The sequence below is a fragment of the Oncorhynchus mykiss genome, chromosome 9 (genome assembly GCF_013265735.2).
Source record: "Oncorhynchus mykiss isolate Arlee chromosome 9, USDA_OmykA_1.1, whole genome shotgun sequence".
Lineage (NCBI taxonomy): Eukaryota > Metazoa > Chordata > Actinopteri > Salmoniformes > Salmonidae > Oncorhynchus > Oncorhynchus mykiss.
The window spans coordinates 465325-485462 of record NC_048573.1 but is presented as its reverse complement, the minus strand read 5'-3'; the positions used below and the strand labels follow the sequence as shown (position 1 = coordinate 485462).

Here is a 20138-nt window from a genome sequence, read left to right as displayed (position 1 = left end):
CACTGTTCCCTACACACCATGTCCTGTCCCCCACCCCCACCCCATTCCCTACACACCATGTCCTGTCCCCCACCCCGTTCCCTACACACCATGTCCTGTCCTCTACCCCGTTCCCTACACACCATGTCCTGTCCCCCACCCCGTTCCCTACACAACATGTCCTGTCCCCCACCCCGTTCCCTACACACCATGTCCTGTCCCTCACCCCGTTCCCTACACACCATGTCCTGACCCCCACCCCGTTCCCTACACACCATGTCCTGTCCTACAGCCTGTTCCCTACACACCATGTCCTGTACCCCACCCCGTTCCCTACACACCATGTCCTGTCCCCCACCCCGTTCCCTACACACCATGTCCTGTCCCCCACCCCGTTCCCTACACACCATGTCCTGTCCTCCACCCCGTTCCCTACACACCATGTCCTGTCCTCCACCCCGTTCTCTACACACCATGTCCTGTCCTACAGCCCGTTCCATACTCACCATGTCCTGTCCTCCACCCCGTTCCCTACACACCATGTCCTGTCCTACACCCCGGTCCCTACACACCATGTCCTGTCCCACCCCCACCCCGTTCCCTACACACCATGTCCTGTCCCCCACCCCCACCCCGTTCCCTACACACCATGTCCTGTCCCCCACCCCGTTCCCTACACACCATGTCCTGTCCCCCACCCCGTTCCCTACACACCATGTCCTGTCCTCCACCCCGTTCCCTACACACCATGTCCTGTCCTCCACCCCGTTCTCTACACACCATGTCCTGTCCTACACCCCGTTCCCTTTACACCATGTCCTGTCCTCCACCCCGTTCTCTACAAACCATGTCCTGTCCTACAGCCCGTTCCCTACTCATCATGTCCTGTCCCCCACCCCGTTCCCTACACACCATGTCCTGTCCCCCACCCCCACCCCGTTCCCTACACACCATGTCCTGTCCCCCACCCCGTTCCCTACACACCATGTCCTGTCCCACACCCCGTTCCCTACACACAATGTCCTGTCCTACAGCCCGTTCCCTACACACCATGTCCTGTCCCCCACCCCGTTCTCTACAAACCATGTCCTGTCCCCCACCCCGTTCCCTACACACCATGTCCTGTCCCCCACCCCGTTCCCTACACACCATGTCCTGTCCCCCACCCCCACCCCGGTCTCTACACACCATGTCCTGTCCCCCACACCGTTCCCTACACACCATGTCCTGTCCCCCACCCCCACCCCGTTCTCTACACACCATGTCCAGTCCCCCACACCGTTCCCTACACACCATGTCCTGTCCCCCACCCCCACCCCATTCCCTACACACCATGTCCTGTCCCCCACCCCGTTCCCTACACACAATGTCCTGTCCTACAGCCCGTTCTCTACACACCATGTCCTGTTCTCCACCCCGTTTTCTACACACCATGTCCTGTCCCCCACCCCGTTCCCTACACACCATGTCCTGTCCCCCACCCTCACCCCGTTCCCTACACACCATGTCCTGTCCCCCACCCCCACCCCGTTCCCTACACACCATGTCCTGTCCCCCACACCGTTCCCTACACACCATGTCCTGTCCTCTACCCCGTTCCCTACACACCATGTCCTGTCCCCCACCCCCACCCCGTTCCCTACACACCATGTCCTGTCCCCCACACCGTTCCCTACACACCATGTCCTGTCCTCTACCCCGTTCCCTACACACCATGTCCTGTCCCCCACCCCGCTCCCTACACACCATGTCCTGTCCCTCACCCCCACACCGTTCCCTACACACCATGTCCTGTCCCCCACACCGTTCCCTACACATCATGTCCTGTCCCCCACCCCGTTCCCTACACACCATGTCCTGTCCCCCACCCCGTTCCCTACACACCTTTCCTGTCCCCCACCCCGTTCCCTACACACCATGTCCTGTCCTCCACCCCGTTCCCTACACACCATGTCCTGTCCTACACCCCGGTCCCTACACACCATGTCCTGTCCTACAGCCCGTTCCCTACACACCATGTCCTGTCCTCCACCCCGTTCTCTACACACCATGTCCTGTCCCCCACCCCGTTCCCTACACACCATGTCCTGTCCCCCACCCTCACCCCGTTCCCTACACACCATGTCCTGTCCCCCACCCCCACCCCGTTCCCTACACACCATGTCCTGTCCCCCACACCGTTCTCTACACACCATGTCCTGTCCTCTACCCCGTTCCCTACACACCATGTCCTGTCCCCCACCCCGTTCCCTAAACACCATGTCCTGTCCCCCACCCCGTTCCCTACACACCATGTCCTGTCCTACAGCCCGTTCCCTACACACCATGTCCTGTCCCCCACCCCGTTCCCTACACACCATGTCCTGTCCCACAGCCCGTTCCCTACACACCATGTCCTGTCCCCCACCCCGTTCCCTACACACCATGTCCTGTCCCACAGCCCGTTCCCTACACACCATGTCCTGTCCCCCACCCCCACACCGTTCCCTACACACCGTGTCCTGTCCCCACCCCGTTCCCTACACACCATGTCCTGTCCCCCACCCCGTTCCCTACACACCATGTTCTGTCCCCACCCCCACACCGTTCCCTACACACCATGTCCTGTCCCCCATCACGTTCCCTCACCTAGCTTTGTTTCCACAGTCCATTAGGTCCTGAATGTCATTGTATCCGGTCACAGCCAGTTTAGACAGATCTTCAACGTACGGTCCCATTATAGGGTGCTCCCTAACACGGAGTGTACCCTTCGACTTAGGGTTCAACAGGTCACGCACCCTCTCACAGTAGATCTCCATGTAGGACACCTGTAATAGAGAACAGACTAATGAAGGGTGGAAGGGTAGAAGTGAAGGTCACTAAAGGGCCAAGTAAAGGAAGGAAGGAAAGAAGGGAGTCTAGAAGTGTGGAAGTGAAAGTCACTAAAGGGTCAAGGAAAGGAAGGAAGGAAGGGAGTCTAGAAGTGTGTGTGGCTCCACATACCTCCACTGAGAAGGAGAGATCAGGATCTGTGTTTCCAACTGTCCTCTTAAACAAATCCTCACACAGCTGGAGAGAGAGCGGGATGGGGAGGGAGATGGAGAGAGAGAGAGAGGGATGGGGAGGGAGATGGAGAGAGAGAGAGGGGTGGGGAGGGAGGGATATGGAGAGAGAGAGCGGGATGGGGAGGGAGATGGAGAGAGAGAGAGGGGTGGGGAGGGAGATGAAGAGAGAGGGGGGGTGGGGAGGGAGATGGAGAGAGAGAGAGAGGGGTGGGGAGGGAGATGGAGAGAGAGAGGGGGTTGGGAGATGGAGAGAGGGGGTGGGGAGGGAGATGGAGAGAGAGAGAGAGGGGTGGGGAGGAAGGGATATAGAGAGAGAGAGAGGGGTGGGGAGGGAGATGGAGAGAGAGAGAGGGGTGGGGAGGGAGATGGAGAGAGAGAGGGGTGGGGAGGGAGATGGAGAGAGAGAGGGTGGGGAGGGAGATGGAGAGAGAGAGAGGGGTGGGGAGGGAGATGAAGAGAGAGGGGGGGTGGGGAGGGAGATGTAGAGAGAGAGAGAGGGGTGGGGAGGGAGATGAAGAGAGAGGGGGGGTGGGGAGGGAGATGGAGAGAGAGAGAGAGAGAGAGGGGTGGGGAGGGAGATGGAGAGAGAGAGGGGTGGGGAGGGAGATGGAGAGAGAGAGAGGGGTGGGGAGGGAGATGAAGAGAGAGGGGGGGTGGGGAGGGAGATGGAGAGAGAGAGAGAGAGAGAGAGGGGTGGGGAGGGAGATGGAGAGAGAGAGGGGTGGGGAGGGAGATGAAGAGAGAGAGGGGTGGGGAGGGAGATGAAGAGAGAGGGGTGGGGAGGGAGATGGAGAGAGAGAGAGGGGTGGGGAGGGAGATGAAGAGAGAGGGGGGGTGGGGAGGGAGATGAAGAGAGAGAGAGGGGTGGGGAGGGAGGGATATGGAGAGAGAGAGCGATATGGGGAGGGAGGGATATGGAGAGAGAGAGCGGGATGGGGAGGGAGATGGAGAGAGAGGGGGGGGTGGGGAGGGAGATGAAGAGAGAGGGGGGGTGGGGAGGGAGATGGAGAGAGAGAGAGAGGGGTGTGGAGGGAGATGGAGAGAGAGAGAGAGGGGTGGGGAGGGAGATGGAGAGAGAGAGGGGGGTGGGGAGGGAGATGAAGAGAGAGGGGGGGTGGGGAGGGAGATGGAGAGAGAGAGAGAGAGGGGTGGGGAGGGAGATGGAGAGAGAGAGAGGGGTGGGGAGGGAGGGATATGGAGAGAGAGAGAGAGAGGGGTGGGGAGGGAGATGGAGAGAGAGAGGGGTGGGGAGAGAGATGGAGAGAGAGAGAGGGGTGGGGAGGGAGGGATATGGAGAGAGCGGGATGGGAAGGGAGATGGAGAGAGAGAGAGGGGTGGGGAGGGCGATGAAGAGAGGGGGGTGGGGAGAGAGATGGAGAGAGAGAGGGGGGTGGGGAGAGAGATGGAGAGAGAGGGGGGGATGGGGAGAGAGATGGAGAGAGAGAGAGGGGAGGGAGGGAGATGGAGAGAGGGGGGTGGGGAGAGAGATGGAGAGAGAGGGGGGGATGGGGAGAGAGTTGGAGAGAGAGAGGGGGGAGGGAGATGGAGAGAGGGGGTGGGGAGAGAGATGGAGAGAGAGAGGGGATGGGGAGAGAGATCGAGAGAGAGAGGGGAATGGGGAGAGAGATGAAGAGAGAGAGCGGGTAGGGAGAGAGATGGAGAGAGAGAGGGGGTAGGGAGAGAGATGGAGAGAGAGAGAGGGGGGTGGGGAGAGAGATGGAGAGAGAGCGGGTAGGGAGAGAGATGGTGAGAGAGCGGGTAGGGAGAGAGATGGAGAGAGAGAGGGGGGGGGTGGGGAGGGAGATGGAGAGAGAGAGACAGAGAGAGAGGGGGATGGGGAGAGAGAGAGGGGGATGGGGAGAGAGAGAGAGAGAGAGAGAGAGAGAGAGAGAGAGAGAAGGGGGGTGGGGAGAGAGATGGAGAGAGAGTGGGATTGGGAGAGAGATGGAGAGAGAGAGAGAGGGGGATGGGGAGAGAGATGGAGAGAGAGAGAGAGAGGGGGATGGGGAGAGAGATGGAGAGAGAGAGAGAGAGAGAGAGAGAGAGAGAGAGGGGGGGATGGGGAGAGAGATGGAGAGAGAGAGGGGGTGGGGAGAGAGAGAGCGGGGTGGGGAGAGAGATGAGAGAGAGAGGGGGGTGGGGAGAGAGAGAGAGAGAGAGAGAGAGAGAGGGGGGGATGGGGAGAGAGATGGAGAGAGAGAGAGAGAAGGTGATGGGGAGAGAGATGAAGAGAGCAGGATGGGAGAGAGACAGAGAGAGAGGGGGATGGGGAGAGAGAGACAGAGAGAGAGGGGGATGGGGAGAGAGAGACAAAGAGAGAGGGGGATGGGGAGAGAGAGACAAAGAGAGAGGGGGATGGGGAGAGAGAGACAAAGAGAGAGGGGGATGGGGAGAGAGAGACAAAGAGAGAGGGGGATGGGGAGAGAGAGACAAAGAGAGAGGGGGATGGGGAGAGAGAGACAAAGAGAGAGGGGGGTGGGGAGAAAGAGACAAAGAGAGAGGGGGATGGGAGACAAATATAACAATATAAATCATTTACAATAAAAGTGTTAAATTCAGTTCAGTTTAGCTGTTTAAATGAACATGACTGTGTCAGAGGTCAGGGGTCAGTTACCTGGGGAATGATCCCCTCCTGTCCCTCTTCCTGTCTTCCCATCATGGTGTAACTCTTCCCTGCTCCTGGAAACATAACAAACAGCAGAACAACATTCAATATATCATGAGTAGTATCTACAATAGACAGGTCAATATATCATGAGTAGTATCTACGGTATAGTATCTACGGTATAGTATCTACGGTATAGTATCTACGGTATAGTATCTACGGTATAGCTAGATGGGTGAACCAACCGGTCTGTCCGTAGGCGAAGATACAGACATTGTATCCTTCAAAAGCATGAAGCAGCATCTCCTCTCCGATGTCCTTATAGACTTGTCTCTGGGAGGCAAATCTCTCATCCTCCGCCTGGGGAGACAGGACACAACATGGACACACAGTTACCAGATTTACTATGAAGAAGAGAGAAACTGTGGGTCCTTGGGCTCACCGAGAGAGAGAATCTCACCGTAGTGTGTGACCAGTAAGAGTAGTCGAAGGTGAAACTCTTGCCTTCATTCTTGGGCTGTTTGGGGTTGGAGATGCCTGAAGAGGACAGGCAGGCGTTAGTACACACACACAGTAGTACAGACAGAGACACACACAGTGTTGATAAAGGCCTGGGGGTTAGGGTTGTGTTTCCTGAACAAACACCTAGCTCAGACCCTAACCTCAACACACACCCTCTAACCCCCTAGCTCAGACCCTAACCTCAACACACACCCTCTAACCCCCTAGCTAAGACCCTAACCTCAACACACACCCTCTAACCCCCTAGCTCAGACCCTAACCTCAACACACACCCTCTAACCCCTAGCTCAAACCCTAACCTCAACACACACCCTCTAACCCCCTAGCTCAGACCCTAACCTCAACACACACCCTCTAACCCCCTAGCTCAGACCCTAACCTCAACACACACCCTCTAACCCCCTAGCTCAGACCCTAAACTCAACACACACCCTCTAAACCCCTAGCTCAGACCCTAACCTCAACACACACCCTCTAACTCCCTAGCTCAGACCCTAACCTCAACACACACCCTCTAACCCCCTAGCTCAGACCCTGACCTCAACACACACCCTCTAACCCCCTAGCTCAGACCCTAACCTCAACACACACCCTCTAACCCCCTAGCTCAGACCCTAACCTCAACACACACCCTCTAACCCCCTAGCTCAGACCCTAACCTCAACACACACCCTCTAACCCCCTAGCTCAGACCCTAACCTCAACACACACCCTCTAACCCCCTAGCTCAGACCCTAACCTCAACACACACCCTCTAACCCCCTAGCTCAGACCCTAACCTCAACACACACCCTCTAACCCCCTAGCTCAGACCCTGACCTCAACACACACCCTCTAACCCCCTAGCTCAGACCCTAACCTCAACACACACCCTCTAACCCCCTAGCTCAGACCCTAACCTCAACATAAACCATAACCCCCTAGCTCAGACCCTAACCTCAACACACACCCTCTAACCCCCTAGCTCAGACCCTAACCTCAACATAAACCATAACCCCATAGCTCAGACCCTAACCTCAACACACACCATCTAACCCCCTAGCTCAGACCCTAACCTCAACACACACCCTCTAACCCCCTAGCTCAGACCCTAACCTCAACACACACCCTGTAACCCCCTAGCTCAGACTCTAACCTCAACACACACCCTCTAACCCCCTAGCTCAGACCCTAACCTCAACATAAACCATAACCCCCTAGCTCAGACCCTAACCTCAACACACACTCTCTAACCCCATAGCTCAGACCCTAACCTCAACACACACCCTCTAACCCCCTAGCTCAGACCCTAACCTCAACACACACCCTCTAATCCCCTAGCTCAGACCCTAACCTCAACACACACCCTCTAACCCCCTAGCTCAGACCCTAACCTCAACACACACCCTCTAACCCCCTCGCTCAGACCCTAACCTCAACACACACCCTCTAACCCCCTAGCTCAGACCCTAACCTCAACATAAACCATAACCCCCTTCGAACTGAATGTGCAAAAATAACAGACTCTAGGGTCACATGACTGGCACAGGAATTCTGGGATTGCTGCTGAGGCCTGTTCCATGGGACGCATATGACACTCAGACACACACATACACACACATACACACACACACACACACTCAGACACACACACACACACACACACACAAACTCAGACACACACACACACAAACTCAGACACACACACATGCAGACACACACACACACACACACACACACACATGCAGACACACACACACACGCAGACACACACACTCTCAGACACACACACTCTCAGACACACATACACACACACACACTCAGACACACACACACACACACACTCAGACACACACACACACACACACACACACACACACACACACACACAGACACACACACACACAGACACACACACACACACACACACACACACACACACATACACACTCAGACACACACACACACACACGCAGACACACACTCAGACACACACACACACACTCAGACACACACACACTCTCAGACACACACACACACTCTCAGACACACAGACACACACACTCAGACACACACACACACACTCAGACACACTCACAGACACACGCAGACACACACACACAGACACACACACACACACACTCAGACACACACACACACACTCACTCAGACACACACACACACACACACACACACGCAGACACACACACACACACACACACGCAGACACACACACTCAGACACACACACACACACACACACACTCACTCAGTCAGACACACACACACACTCAGACACACACACTCAGACACACACACCCAGACACACTCACACACACTCAGACACACACACACACACACACTCAGACACACACTCAGACACACACTCAGACACACACTCAGACACACACTCAGACACTCAAGACACACACACACACACTCAAGACACACACACACTCTCAGACACACACACACACTCAGACACACACACACACACACACACACACACACACACACACACACACACATACACACACACACACACACACACACACACACTCAGACACACACACACACACACACACACACGCAGACACACACTCAGACACACACACACACACACTCAGACACACACACACTCTCAGACACACACACACACACACTCTCAGACACACACACACACACACACTCAGACACACTCACAGACACACGCAGACACACACACACAGACACACACACACACACACACTCAGACACACACACACACACACACACACTCACTCACTCACTCAGACACACACACACACTCAGACACACACACTCAGACACACACACCCAGACACACACACCCAGACACACTCACACACACTCAGACACACACACACACACACACTCAGACACACTCAAGACACACACTCAGACACACACTCAGACACACACTCAGACACTCAAGACACACACACACACACTCAAGACACACACACACACTCAGACACACACTCAGACACACACTCAGACACACACTCAGACACACACTCAGACACACACTCAGATACACACTCAGATACACACTCAGATACACACTCAGATACACACTCAGATACACACTCAGATACACACTCAGACACACACACAAACACACACTCAGACACACACAGACACACACTCAGTCACACACAAACACACACTCAGACACACACACACACACACACACACACACACACTCAGACACACACACACACACACACACACTCAGACACACACACAGCCAGGGTTTATTTATAGGCTCAGAGAGGGGTGCTTTGCTTTGATCTCTGGCAGTCTGATGCAACACAGAGAGCCTGACTCACTCAGCCCCACCCTGAACACACACACTCAGACACACACACACACTCAGACACACACTCAGCCTCACCCTGAACACACACACGCGTTATGTAACCTGTTGGAGATTTTATACAATCACCATGACGGGGAGAGAGCACCCTACAGAGAGAAGAGGAGTGGAGGAGTGTACCCTACAGAGAGAAGGGGAGTGGAGGAGTGTACCCTACAGAGAGAAGAGTGGAGGAGTGTACCCTACAGAGAGAAGAGTGGAGGAGTGTACCCTACAGAGAGAAGAGGAGTGGAGGAGTGTACCCTACAGAGAGAATAGGAGTGGAGGAGTGTACCCTACAGAGAGAAGAGGAGTGGAGGAGTGTACCCTACAGAGAGAAGAGGAGTGGAGGAGTGTACCCTACAGAGAGAAGAGGAGTGGAGGAGTGTACCCTACAGAGAGAAGGGGAGTGGAGGAGTGTGCCCTACAGAGAGAAGAGGAGTGGAGGAGTGTACCCTGCAGAGAGAAGAGTGGAGGAGTGTACCCTACAGAGAGAAGAGTGGAGGAGTGTACCCTACAGAGAGAAGAGGAGTGTACCCTACAGAAAGAAGGGGAGTGGTGGAGTGTACCCTACAGAGAGAAGGGGAGTGGAGGAGTGTACCCTAGAGAGAGAAGAGGAGTGGAGGAGTGTACCCTACAGAGAGAAGAGTGGAGGAGTGTACCCTACAGAGAGAAGAGGAGTGGAGGAGTGTACCCTACAGAGAGAAGAGGAGTGGAGGAGTGTACCCTACAGAGAGAAGAGGAGTGGAGGAGTGTACCCTACAGAGAGAAGAGGAGTGGAGGAGTGTACCCTACAGAGATAAGAGGAGTGGAGGAGTGTACCCTACAGAGAGAAGAGTGGAGGAGTGTACCCTACAGAGAGAAGAGGAGTGTACCCTACAGAGAGAAGGGGAGTGGTGGAGTGTACCCTACAGAGAGAAGGGGAGTGGAGGAGTGTACCCTAGAGAGAGAAGAGGAGTGGAGGAGTGTACCCTACAGAGAGAAGAGTGGAGGAGTGTACCCTACAGAGAGAAGAGGAGTGGAGGAGTGTACCCTACAGAGAGAAGAGGAGTGGAGGAGTGTACCCTACAGAGAGAAGAGGAGTGGAGGAGTGTACCCTACAGAGAGAAGAGGAGTGGAGGAGTGTACCCTACAGAGATAAGAGGAGTGGAGGAGTGTACCCTACAGAGAGAAGAGTGGAGGAGTGTACCCTACAGAGAGAAGAGTGGAGGAGTGTACCCTACAGAGAGAAGAGGAGTGGAGGAGTGTACCCTACAGAGAGAAGAGGAGTGGAGGAGTGTACCCTACAGAGAGAAGGGGAGTGGAGGAGTGTACCCTACAGAGAGAAGGGGAGTGAAATTCCTCCACCGTGATGTGAGAGACTGATCAACAACTACAGGAAGTGTTTGGTTGGAGTCATTGCATCTAAAGATGGCACCCCCAGTTATTGAGTGTAAGGGGAAAGTGGCACCCCCAGTTATTGAGAGTAAGGGGAAAGTGGCACCCCCAGTTATTGAGAGTAAGGGGAAAGTGGCACCCCCAGTTATTGAGAGTAAGGGGAAAGTGGCACCCCCAGTTATTGAGAGTAAGGGGAAAGTGGCACCCCCAGTTATTGAGAGTAAGGGGGAAGTGGCACCCCCAGTTATTGAGTGTAAGGGGGCTTTTTAAAACAGGGGAAGTGTTGCATAACTTTGTTAAATAAATAAGTACACATTTATTTATTTTTTTGTTCCCTCTATCTAATATTTTATTTGGTGTTTTGGTTGGATCTGATAACATTGACAATCAAAAACATGCAAAAATAGAGAAAATCAGAACTTCAGCCAGTGACCTGTTTTATCTTCAGGGTTCATATGGAAATTGGGGATGCTGTCCTTCTAGGCAGAGTTGCCAAGAAAACGCCATATCTCAGACTGGCCAAGAAAAATAAAAGATTAAGATGAGCAAAAGAACACAGTGGACAGAGGAACTCTGCCTAGAAGGGCGGCATTCCGGAGTCTCCTCTTCACTGTTGACGTTGAGACTGGACAGAGGAACTCTGCCTAGAAGGCCAGCATCCCGGAGTCGCCTCTTCACTGTTGACGTTGAGACTGAATAGAGGAACTCTGCCTAGAAGGGCAGCATCCTGGAGTCACCTCTTCACTGTTGACGTTGAGACTGGACAGAGGAACTCTGCCTAGAAGGGCCAGCATCCTGGAGTCGCCTCTTCACTGTTGACGTTGAGACTGGACAGAGGAACTCTGCCTAGAAGGGCAGCATCCTGGAGTCACCTCTTGTTGACGTTGCAGGTACTATTTAATCAAGCTGCCAGTTGAAGACTTGTGAGGCGTCTGTTTCTCAAACTAGACACTCTAATGTACTTGTCCTTCTTGCTCAGTTGTGTAACAGGGGCCTCCCACTCCTCTTTCTATTCTGGTTAGAGCCAGTTCGCGCTGTTCTGTGAAGGGAGTAGTATACAGAGGGAGGCGTTTAGTCCCAGGGTCCTTAGCTTAGTGATGAGCTTTGTGGGAACTATGGTGTTGAACGCTGAGCTGTAGTCAATGAATAGTATTCTCATGTAGGTGTTCCTTTTGTCCAGGTGGGAAAGGGCAGTGTGGAGTGGAATAGAGATTGCATCATCTGTGGATCTGTTTGAGTGGTATGCAAATTCGAGTGGGTCTAGGGTTTCTGGGATAATGGTGTTGATGTGAGCCATTACCAGCCTTTCAAAGCACTTCATGGCTACCAACGTGAGTGCTACGGGACTGTAGTCATTTAGGCAGGTTGCCTTTGTGTTCTTGGGCACAGGGACTATGGTGGTCTGCTTGAAACATTTTGGTATTACAGACTCGGTTCAGGGATATGTTGAAAATGTCAGTGAAGACACCTGCCAGTTAGTCAGCACATGCACGGAGCACACATCCTGGTAATCCGTCTGGCCCCACAGTTGACCTGTTTAAAGGACTTACTCACATCGGCTACGGAGAGTGTGATCACACCATCGTCCGGGACAGCTGATGCTCTCATGTATGTCTCAGTGTTGCTTGCCTCAAAGCCAGCAGATTAGTAATTTAGCTTGTCTGGTAGGTTCGTGTCACTGGGCAGCTCTCGGCTGTGCTTCCCTTTGTAGTCTGTGATAGTTTGCAAGCCCTGCCACATAAAACGAGCGTCGGAGCCGGTGTAGTAGGATTCAATCTTAATCCTGTATTGAGGCTTTGCCTGTTTGATGTTTTTTTCCTGTGAAGCACATTGTGTTGCATTCCATGTCTGAAATGTTCTGAATAAATAACACTTGATTTCATTTGATCTGGACTTCACCATCTCTCTCTAGAGGGGGGTATTCTGGACTAGACCATCTCTCTCTACATGGGGGTATTCTGGACTAGACCATCTCTCTCTAGAGGGGGGTATTCTGGACTAGACCATCTCTCTCTAGAGGGGGGTATTCTGGACTAGACCATCTCTCTCTAGATGGGGGTATTCTGGACTAGACCATCTCTCTCTAGATGGGGGTATTCTGGACTAGACCATCTCTCTCTAGAGGGGGATATTCTGGACTAGACCATCTCTCTCTACATGGGGGTATTCTGGACTAGACCATCTCTCTCTAGAGGGGGGTATTCTGGACTTGACCATCTCTCTCTAGATGGGGGTATTCTGGACTAGACCATCTCTCTCTAGAGGGGGGTATTCTGGACTTGACCATCCCTCTCTCTAGATGGTTATGCAAATCACTCGGAGAACAACCAGACATCAACTGTGGGATTTAGGCAAATGCTCAGTGTGTGTGTTGTACACAGTCAATTGCAGACAGTAGCCAAACAGAGCAAGGTTGAGCAGACAGACTGTTCAGTGCTGCTGAACCCAGGGTCACACACTTCTCCTGGAGTGCACACTTGCACACTTTCTCACATGGGTTTACCAATGTTGAAAACTCCCTCCAGCCAAAGTCTTCACCAATCATATGCTTTTAAATCCATATGCACACCTTAGGGGAATCGTGACTGTGTGTGTGTGTGTGTGTGTGTGTGTGGTGTGTCTGTGGTGTGTGGTGTGTGTGTGTGTGTTACTTACAGGTGGAGTTGCCCTGCATCTGTATAACACACTTGGCATCTCGGCTGGTCTCCCGGGAGTTGAAAGGTCGCACGCGTACTGCCACCTTCACTGAGGCTCCTGCCATCCTCACCTCTGACCCCTTACCCCTAGAACACAGAACAGATCTTTAGAACACAGAACACATCTTTAAAACAGGGAACTTTGCCTTCCTATTCCCTGTGTCCTACATTAGACCAGAGCCTCTTGACTAAAGCTGTGTCCTACATTAGACCAGAGCCTCTTGACTAAAGCTGTGTCCTACATTAGACCAGAGCCTCTTGACTAAAGCTGTGTCCTACATTAGACCAGAGCCTCTTGACTAAAGCTGTGTCCTACATTAGACCAGAGCCTCTTGACTAAAGCTGTGTCCTACATTAGACCAGAGCCTCTTGACTAAAGCTGTGTCCTACATTAGACCAGAGCCTCTTGACTAAAGCTGTGTCCTACATTAGACCAGAGCCTCTTGACTAAAGCTGTGTCCTACATTAGACCAGAGCCTCTTGACTAAAGCTGTGTCCTACATTAGACCAGAGCCTCTTGACTAAAGCTGTGTCCTACATTGTCCCGCCTGTTTCTAATGTTCTGGTTGAACATCAGGGAGAACGGTCCTTTAGACACAGAACATAGCCAGCCGTATGTCGTTAGATAACCTCCCTCTCTCTCCCCCCTAACCTCTCTCCCCCCTAACCTCTCTCCCTCCTAACCTCTCTCCCTCTCTCCCTCTCTCTCCCTCCTAACCTCTCTCCCCCCTAACCTCTCTCCCCCCTAACCTCTCTCCCCCCTAACCTCTCTCCCCCCAACCTCTCTCCCTCCAACCTCTCTCCCGCCTAACCTCTCTCCCTCCAACCTCTCCCCCCCTAACCTCTCCCCCTAACCTCTCTCCCCCCAACCTCTCTCCCGCCTAACCTCTCTCCCGCCTAACCTCTCTCCCTCCAACCTCTCTCCCTCCAACCTCTCTCCCTCCAACCTCTCTCCCTCCAACCTCTCTCCCTCCAACCTCTCTCCCTCCAACCTCTCTCCCTCTCTCCCTCTTTCTCCCTCCAACCTCTCTCCCTCCAACCTCTCTCCCTCCAACCTCTCTCCCCCTAACCTCTCTCCCGCCTAACCTCTCTCCCCCCTAACCTCTCTCCCCCCAACCTCTCTCCCCCAACCTCTCTCCCTCCAACCTCTCTCCCTCCAACCTCTCTCCCGCCTAACCTCTCTCCCTCCAACCTCTCCCCCCCTAACCTCTCCCCCTAACCTCTCTCCCCCCAACCTCTCTCCCGCCTAACCTCTCTCCCTCCAACCTCTCTCCCCCTAACCTCTCTCCCGCCTAACCTCTCTCCCCCCTAACCTCTCTCCCCCCAACCTCTCTCCCCCCAACCTCTCTCCCTCCAACCTCTCTCCCTCCTAACCTCTCTCCCGCCTAACCTCTCTCCCTCCAACCTCTCCCCCCCTAACCTCTCTCCCCCTAACCTCTCTCCCGCCTAACCTCTCTCCCGCCTAACCTCTCTCCCGCCTAACCTCTCTCCCGCCTAACCTCTCTCCCTCCAACCTCTCTCCCTCCAACCTCTCTCCCTCCAACCTCTCTCCCTCCAACCTCTCTCCCTCTCTCCCTCTTTCTCCCTCCAACCTCTCCCCTCCAACCTCTCCCCCCTAACCTCTCTCCCTCCAAACTCTCCCCTCCAACCTCTCTCCCTCCAACCTCTCTCCCTCTCTCTCTCTTTCTCCCTCCAACCTCTCTCCCTCCAACCTCTCCCCTCCAACCTCTCCCCTCCAACCTCTCCCCTCCAACCTCTCCCCTCCTAACCTCTCTCCCGCCTAACCTCTCTCCCGCCTAACCTCTCTCCCTCCAACCTCTCTCCCTCCAACCTCTCTCCCTCCAACCTCTCTCCCTCCAACCTCTCTCCCTCCAACCTCTCTCCCCCCTAACCTCTCTCCCTCCAAACTCTCCCCTCCAACCTCTCTCCCTCCAACCTCTCTCCCTCTTTCTCCTTCCAACCTCTCTCCCTCCAACCTCTCTCCCTCCAACCTCTCTCCCTCCAACCTCTCCCCCTCCAACCTCTCCCCTCCAACCTCTCCCCTCCAACCTCTCTCCCTCCAACCTCTCTCCCTCCAACCTCTCTCCCTCCAACCTCTCTCCCTCCAAACTCTCCCCTCCAACCTCTCTCCCTCCAACCTCTCTCCCTCCAACCTCTCTCCCTCTAACCTCTCTCCCTCTCCCCTCCAACCTCTCTCCCTGCAACCTCTCTCCCTCCAACCTCTCTCCCTCCAACCTCTAACCTCTACCCAGTCTAACTACCACACTATAACAGTTGGTACCCAGTCTATCTACTACACTATAACGGGTGGTAACCAGTCTAAGTACTACACTATAACAGGTACCCACTGTTTCACTGACATCACTCATTTAGTGGTTAATAGTGACTACTCCACCACTCATTTAGTGGTTAATAGTGTCTACTCCATCACTCATTTAGTGGTTAATAGTGTCTACTCCACCACTCATTTAGTGGTTAATAGTGTCTACTCCATCACTCATTTAGTGGTTAATAGTGGCTACTCCACCACTCATTTAGTGGTTAATAGTGACTACTCCACCACTCGTTTAGTGGTTAATAGTGACTACTCCATCACTCATTTAGTGGTTAATAGTGGCTACTCCATCACTCATTTAGTGGTTAATAGTGTCTACTCCATCACTCATTTAATGGTTAATAGTGGCTACTCCACCACTCATTTAGTGGTTAATAGTGGTTAATAGTGGCTACTCCACCACTCATTTAGTGGTTAATAGTGGTTAATAGTGACTACTCCACCACTCATTTAGTGGTTAATAGTGACTACTCCATCACTCATTTAGTGGTTAATAGTGGCTACTCCATCACTCATTTAGTGGTTAATAGTGGCTACTCCATCACTCATTTAGTGGTTAATAGTGGCTACTCCATCACTCATTTAGTGGTTAATAGTGTCTACTCCATCACTCATTTAATGGTTAATAGTGGCTACTCCACCACTCATTTAGTGGTTAATAGAGACTACTCCATCACTCATTTAGTGGTTAATAGTGTCTACTCCATCACTCATTTAGTGGTTAATAGTGTCTACTCCACCACTCATTTAGTGGTTAATAGTGACTACTCCACAACTCATTTAGTGGTTAATAGTGTCTACTCCATCACTTATTTAGTGGTTAATAGTGTCTACTCCATCACTCATTTAGTGGTTAATAGTGTCTACTCCATCACTCATTTAGTGGTTAATAGTGGCTACTCCATCACTAATTTAGTGGTTAATAGTGGCTACTCCATCACTCATTTAGTGGTTAATAGTGGCTACTCCATCACTAATTTAGTGGTTAATAGTGTCTACTCCATCACTCAGTGGTTAATAGAGGCTACTCCATCACTCATTTAGTGGTTAATAGTGACTACTCCATCACTCATTTAGTGGTTAATAGAGACTACTCTATCACTCATTTAGTGGTTAATAGTGTCTACTCCATCACTAATTTAGTGGTTAATAGTGGCTACTCCATCACTCATTTAGTGGTTAATAGTGGCTACTCCATCACTCATTTAGTGGTTAATAGTGGCTACTCCATCACCCATTTAGTGGTTAATAGTGGTTAATAGTGGCTACTCCATCACTCATTTAGTGGTTAATAGTGGTTGATAGTGGCTACTCCATCACTCATTTAGTGGTTAATAGTGGTTAATAGTGACTACTCCATCACTCATTTAGTGGTTAATAGTGGCTACTCCATCACCCATTTAGTGGTTAATAGTGACTACTCCATCACTAATTTAGTGGTTAATAGTGTCTACTCCATCACTCATTTAGTGGTTAATAGTGGCTACTCCATCACTCATTTAGTGGTTAATAGTGGCTAATCCATCACTCATTTAGTAGTTAATAGTGGCCTCTCCACCACTCATTTAGTGGTTAATAGTGACTACTCCATCACTCATTTAGTGGTTGATAGTGGTTAATAGTGTCTACTCCACGACTCATTTAGTGGTTAATAGTGGCTACTCCATCACTCATTTAGTGGTTAATAGTGGCTACTCCACCACTCATTTAGTGGTTAATAGTGGCTACTCCATCACTCATTTAGTGGTTAATAGTGGCTACTCCACCGCTCATTTAGTGGTTAATACTGGCTACTCCATCACTCATTTAGTGGTTAATAGTGGCTACTCCATCACTCATTTAGTGGTTAATAGAGGCTACTCCATCACTCATTTAGTGGTTAATAGAGGCTACTCCATCACTCATTTAGTGGTTAATAGTGACTACTCCATCACTCATTTAGTGGTTAATAGTGACTACTCCATCACTCATTTAGTGGTTAATAGTGGCTACTCCATCACTCATTTAGTGGTTAATAGTGGCCTCTCCACCACTCATTTAGTGGTTAATAGTGGCTACTCCATCACCCATTTAGTGGTTAATAGTGGCTACTCCATCACCCATTTAGTGGTTAATAGTGGCTACTCCATCACCCATTTAGTGGTTAATAGTGGCTACTCCATCACTCATTCAGTGGTTAATAGTGGCTACTCCATCACCCATTTAGTGGTTAATACTGGCTACTCCATCACTCATTTAGTGGTTAATAGTGGCTACTCCATCACTCATTTAGTGGTTAATAGTGGCTACTCCATCACTCATTCAGTGGTTAATAGTGGCTACTCCATCACTCGAGGTGCTAAGTGGTTTTTAGTGGGCGTATATCTCTCCACGTGCATATTGTCATTTCTCTGCACGTTCCTGCTGCGTCAGAGGTGAAATGGACTGCTGTACCTAATTATTCTATATCAACATTTTTATTTGGTTATTGAGGGAAGTAATTACCTCGATAATTATTGATATGGATTTATCGTCCAGCCCATTGAGACATGTTACAACTACAACTTTACTACAGACTGCCCTTTGAGTCATGTTACAACTACAACACTACTACAACACTACTACGTCACTAGAACACTACTACAACCCTACTACAGCGTTACGACAGACTGCCCTTTGAGACATGTTACAACAACAACATTACTACAACCTTACTACAACCTTACTACAACACTACTACAATGTTACTACAACCTTACTACAGACTGCCCTTTGAGACATGTTACAACTACAACACTACTACAACCTTACTACAACCTTACTACAACACTACTACAACCTTACTACAGACTGCCCTAACAGGTGGTATTCTAGTCTAAATGTTTGTTGCAGGGGAATCAGTCAGAACAACCATAGGACACACACACACACACACACACACGCACACACACACACACACACACACACACACACACACACACACACACCACAGCTCGACATATAGGAAGTGAGTAGAGGTGCACCTTCTCTGAGTCACTTCCCCCATCCAACACACTCACTCACTCACACACTCACTCACTCACTCACACACTCACACACTCACTCACTCACTCACTCACTCACACACTCACTCACTCACACACTCACTCACTCACTCACTCACTCACTCACTCACTCACTCACTCACTCACTCACTCACTCACTCACTCACTCACACACTCACTCACTCACTCACTCACTCACTCACTCACTCACTCACCTCTTACTTTGTAACCTGCAGCCACATTCAAAACACAATTCATTTTCACAGGCGCTTTCAACTCTGAATAGACAGACAAAACACTTGTACACAGAGTCAATGAAACACAGCGTTGGATTCTCCACACACAGCAGGCTGGTAGAGGTACCAGGGTCAGACACAGCAGGCTGGTAGAGGTACCAGGGTCAGATACAGCAGGCTGGTAGAGGTACCAGGGTCAGACTGTCTGTGGTTAGTTAGCTACAGCCCTCATCTCTTCTCCTCTCCTCTTTTCATTGTTCATAACTTGTTTTGTACATAATGTTGCTGCTACCGTCTCTTATGACCGAAAAAAGCTTTTGAACATCAGAACTAGGATTATTCACCTCAGAATAGACAAATACTTTTTTTTCAATAGTCTGACGGGAGGGAGATACAACAGATCAGGGTGCATCAGGTGACGAGTGTTAACTTCTGTCCAGTGGGTTAACTGCCTTGTTCAGGGGCAGAATGACAGATTTTCACCTTGTCAGCTCGGGGATTTGAGCTTGCAACCTTTCGGTTACTAGTCCAACGCTCTAACCACTAGGCTACCCTGCCGCCCCAAGGCTTGAGTTAGAGTATCTCATGATAAGGTGTAGACCACACTATTTACCAAGAGAGTTAACATCTATATTTTAAATCTATAAAGTTAGTGAGGGAGATATGAGTCTCCAGCTTCAGTGATTTTTGCAATTAGTTTCAGTCATTTGCAGCAGAGAACTGGAAGGAAAGGCTGCCAAAGGAGGAACTGGCTTTGGGGATGACCAGTGAAATATACCTGTTGATGCTATGGTGCTGCTATGGTGACCAGTGAGCTGAGATAAAGTGGGGCTTTACCTAGCAAATACTTTTTGATGACCTGGAGCCAGTGGGTCTGGCAACGAATATGAAGCGAGGGCCAGCCAACGAGAGCACACAGGTCGCAGTGGTGGGTAGTATATGGGGCTTTGGTGACAAAACGGATGGC

General features: G+C 51.5%; 1 protein-coding gene across 1 annotated transcript in view; it reads right to left on the bottom strand.

The window, feature by feature from the left end:
- Nucleotides 1-20138, bottom strand: part of kif1c (kinesin family member 1C) — an 85162-nt gene that overhangs the window by 47483 nt on the left and 17541 nt on the right. Inside the window, exons 2-7 of the mRNA XM_036986994.1 lie at nucleotides 13537-13664; nucleotides 6089-6165; nucleotides 5874-5988; nucleotides 5638-5702; nucleotides 2962-3027; nucleotides 2608-2786 (exon numbers count right to left, since the gene is read on the bottom strand). Coding sequence (XP_036842889.1) covers nucleotides 2608-2786; nucleotides 2962-3027; nucleotides 5638-5702; nucleotides 5874-5988; nucleotides 6089-6165; nucleotides 13537-13642 — 608 coding nt within the window. The 5' untranslated portion in view covers nucleotides 13643-13664. The remainder of the gene's footprint in view (nucleotides 1-2607; nucleotides 2787-2961; nucleotides 3028-5637; nucleotides 5703-5873; nucleotides 5989-6088; nucleotides 6166-13536; nucleotides 13665-20138) is intronic.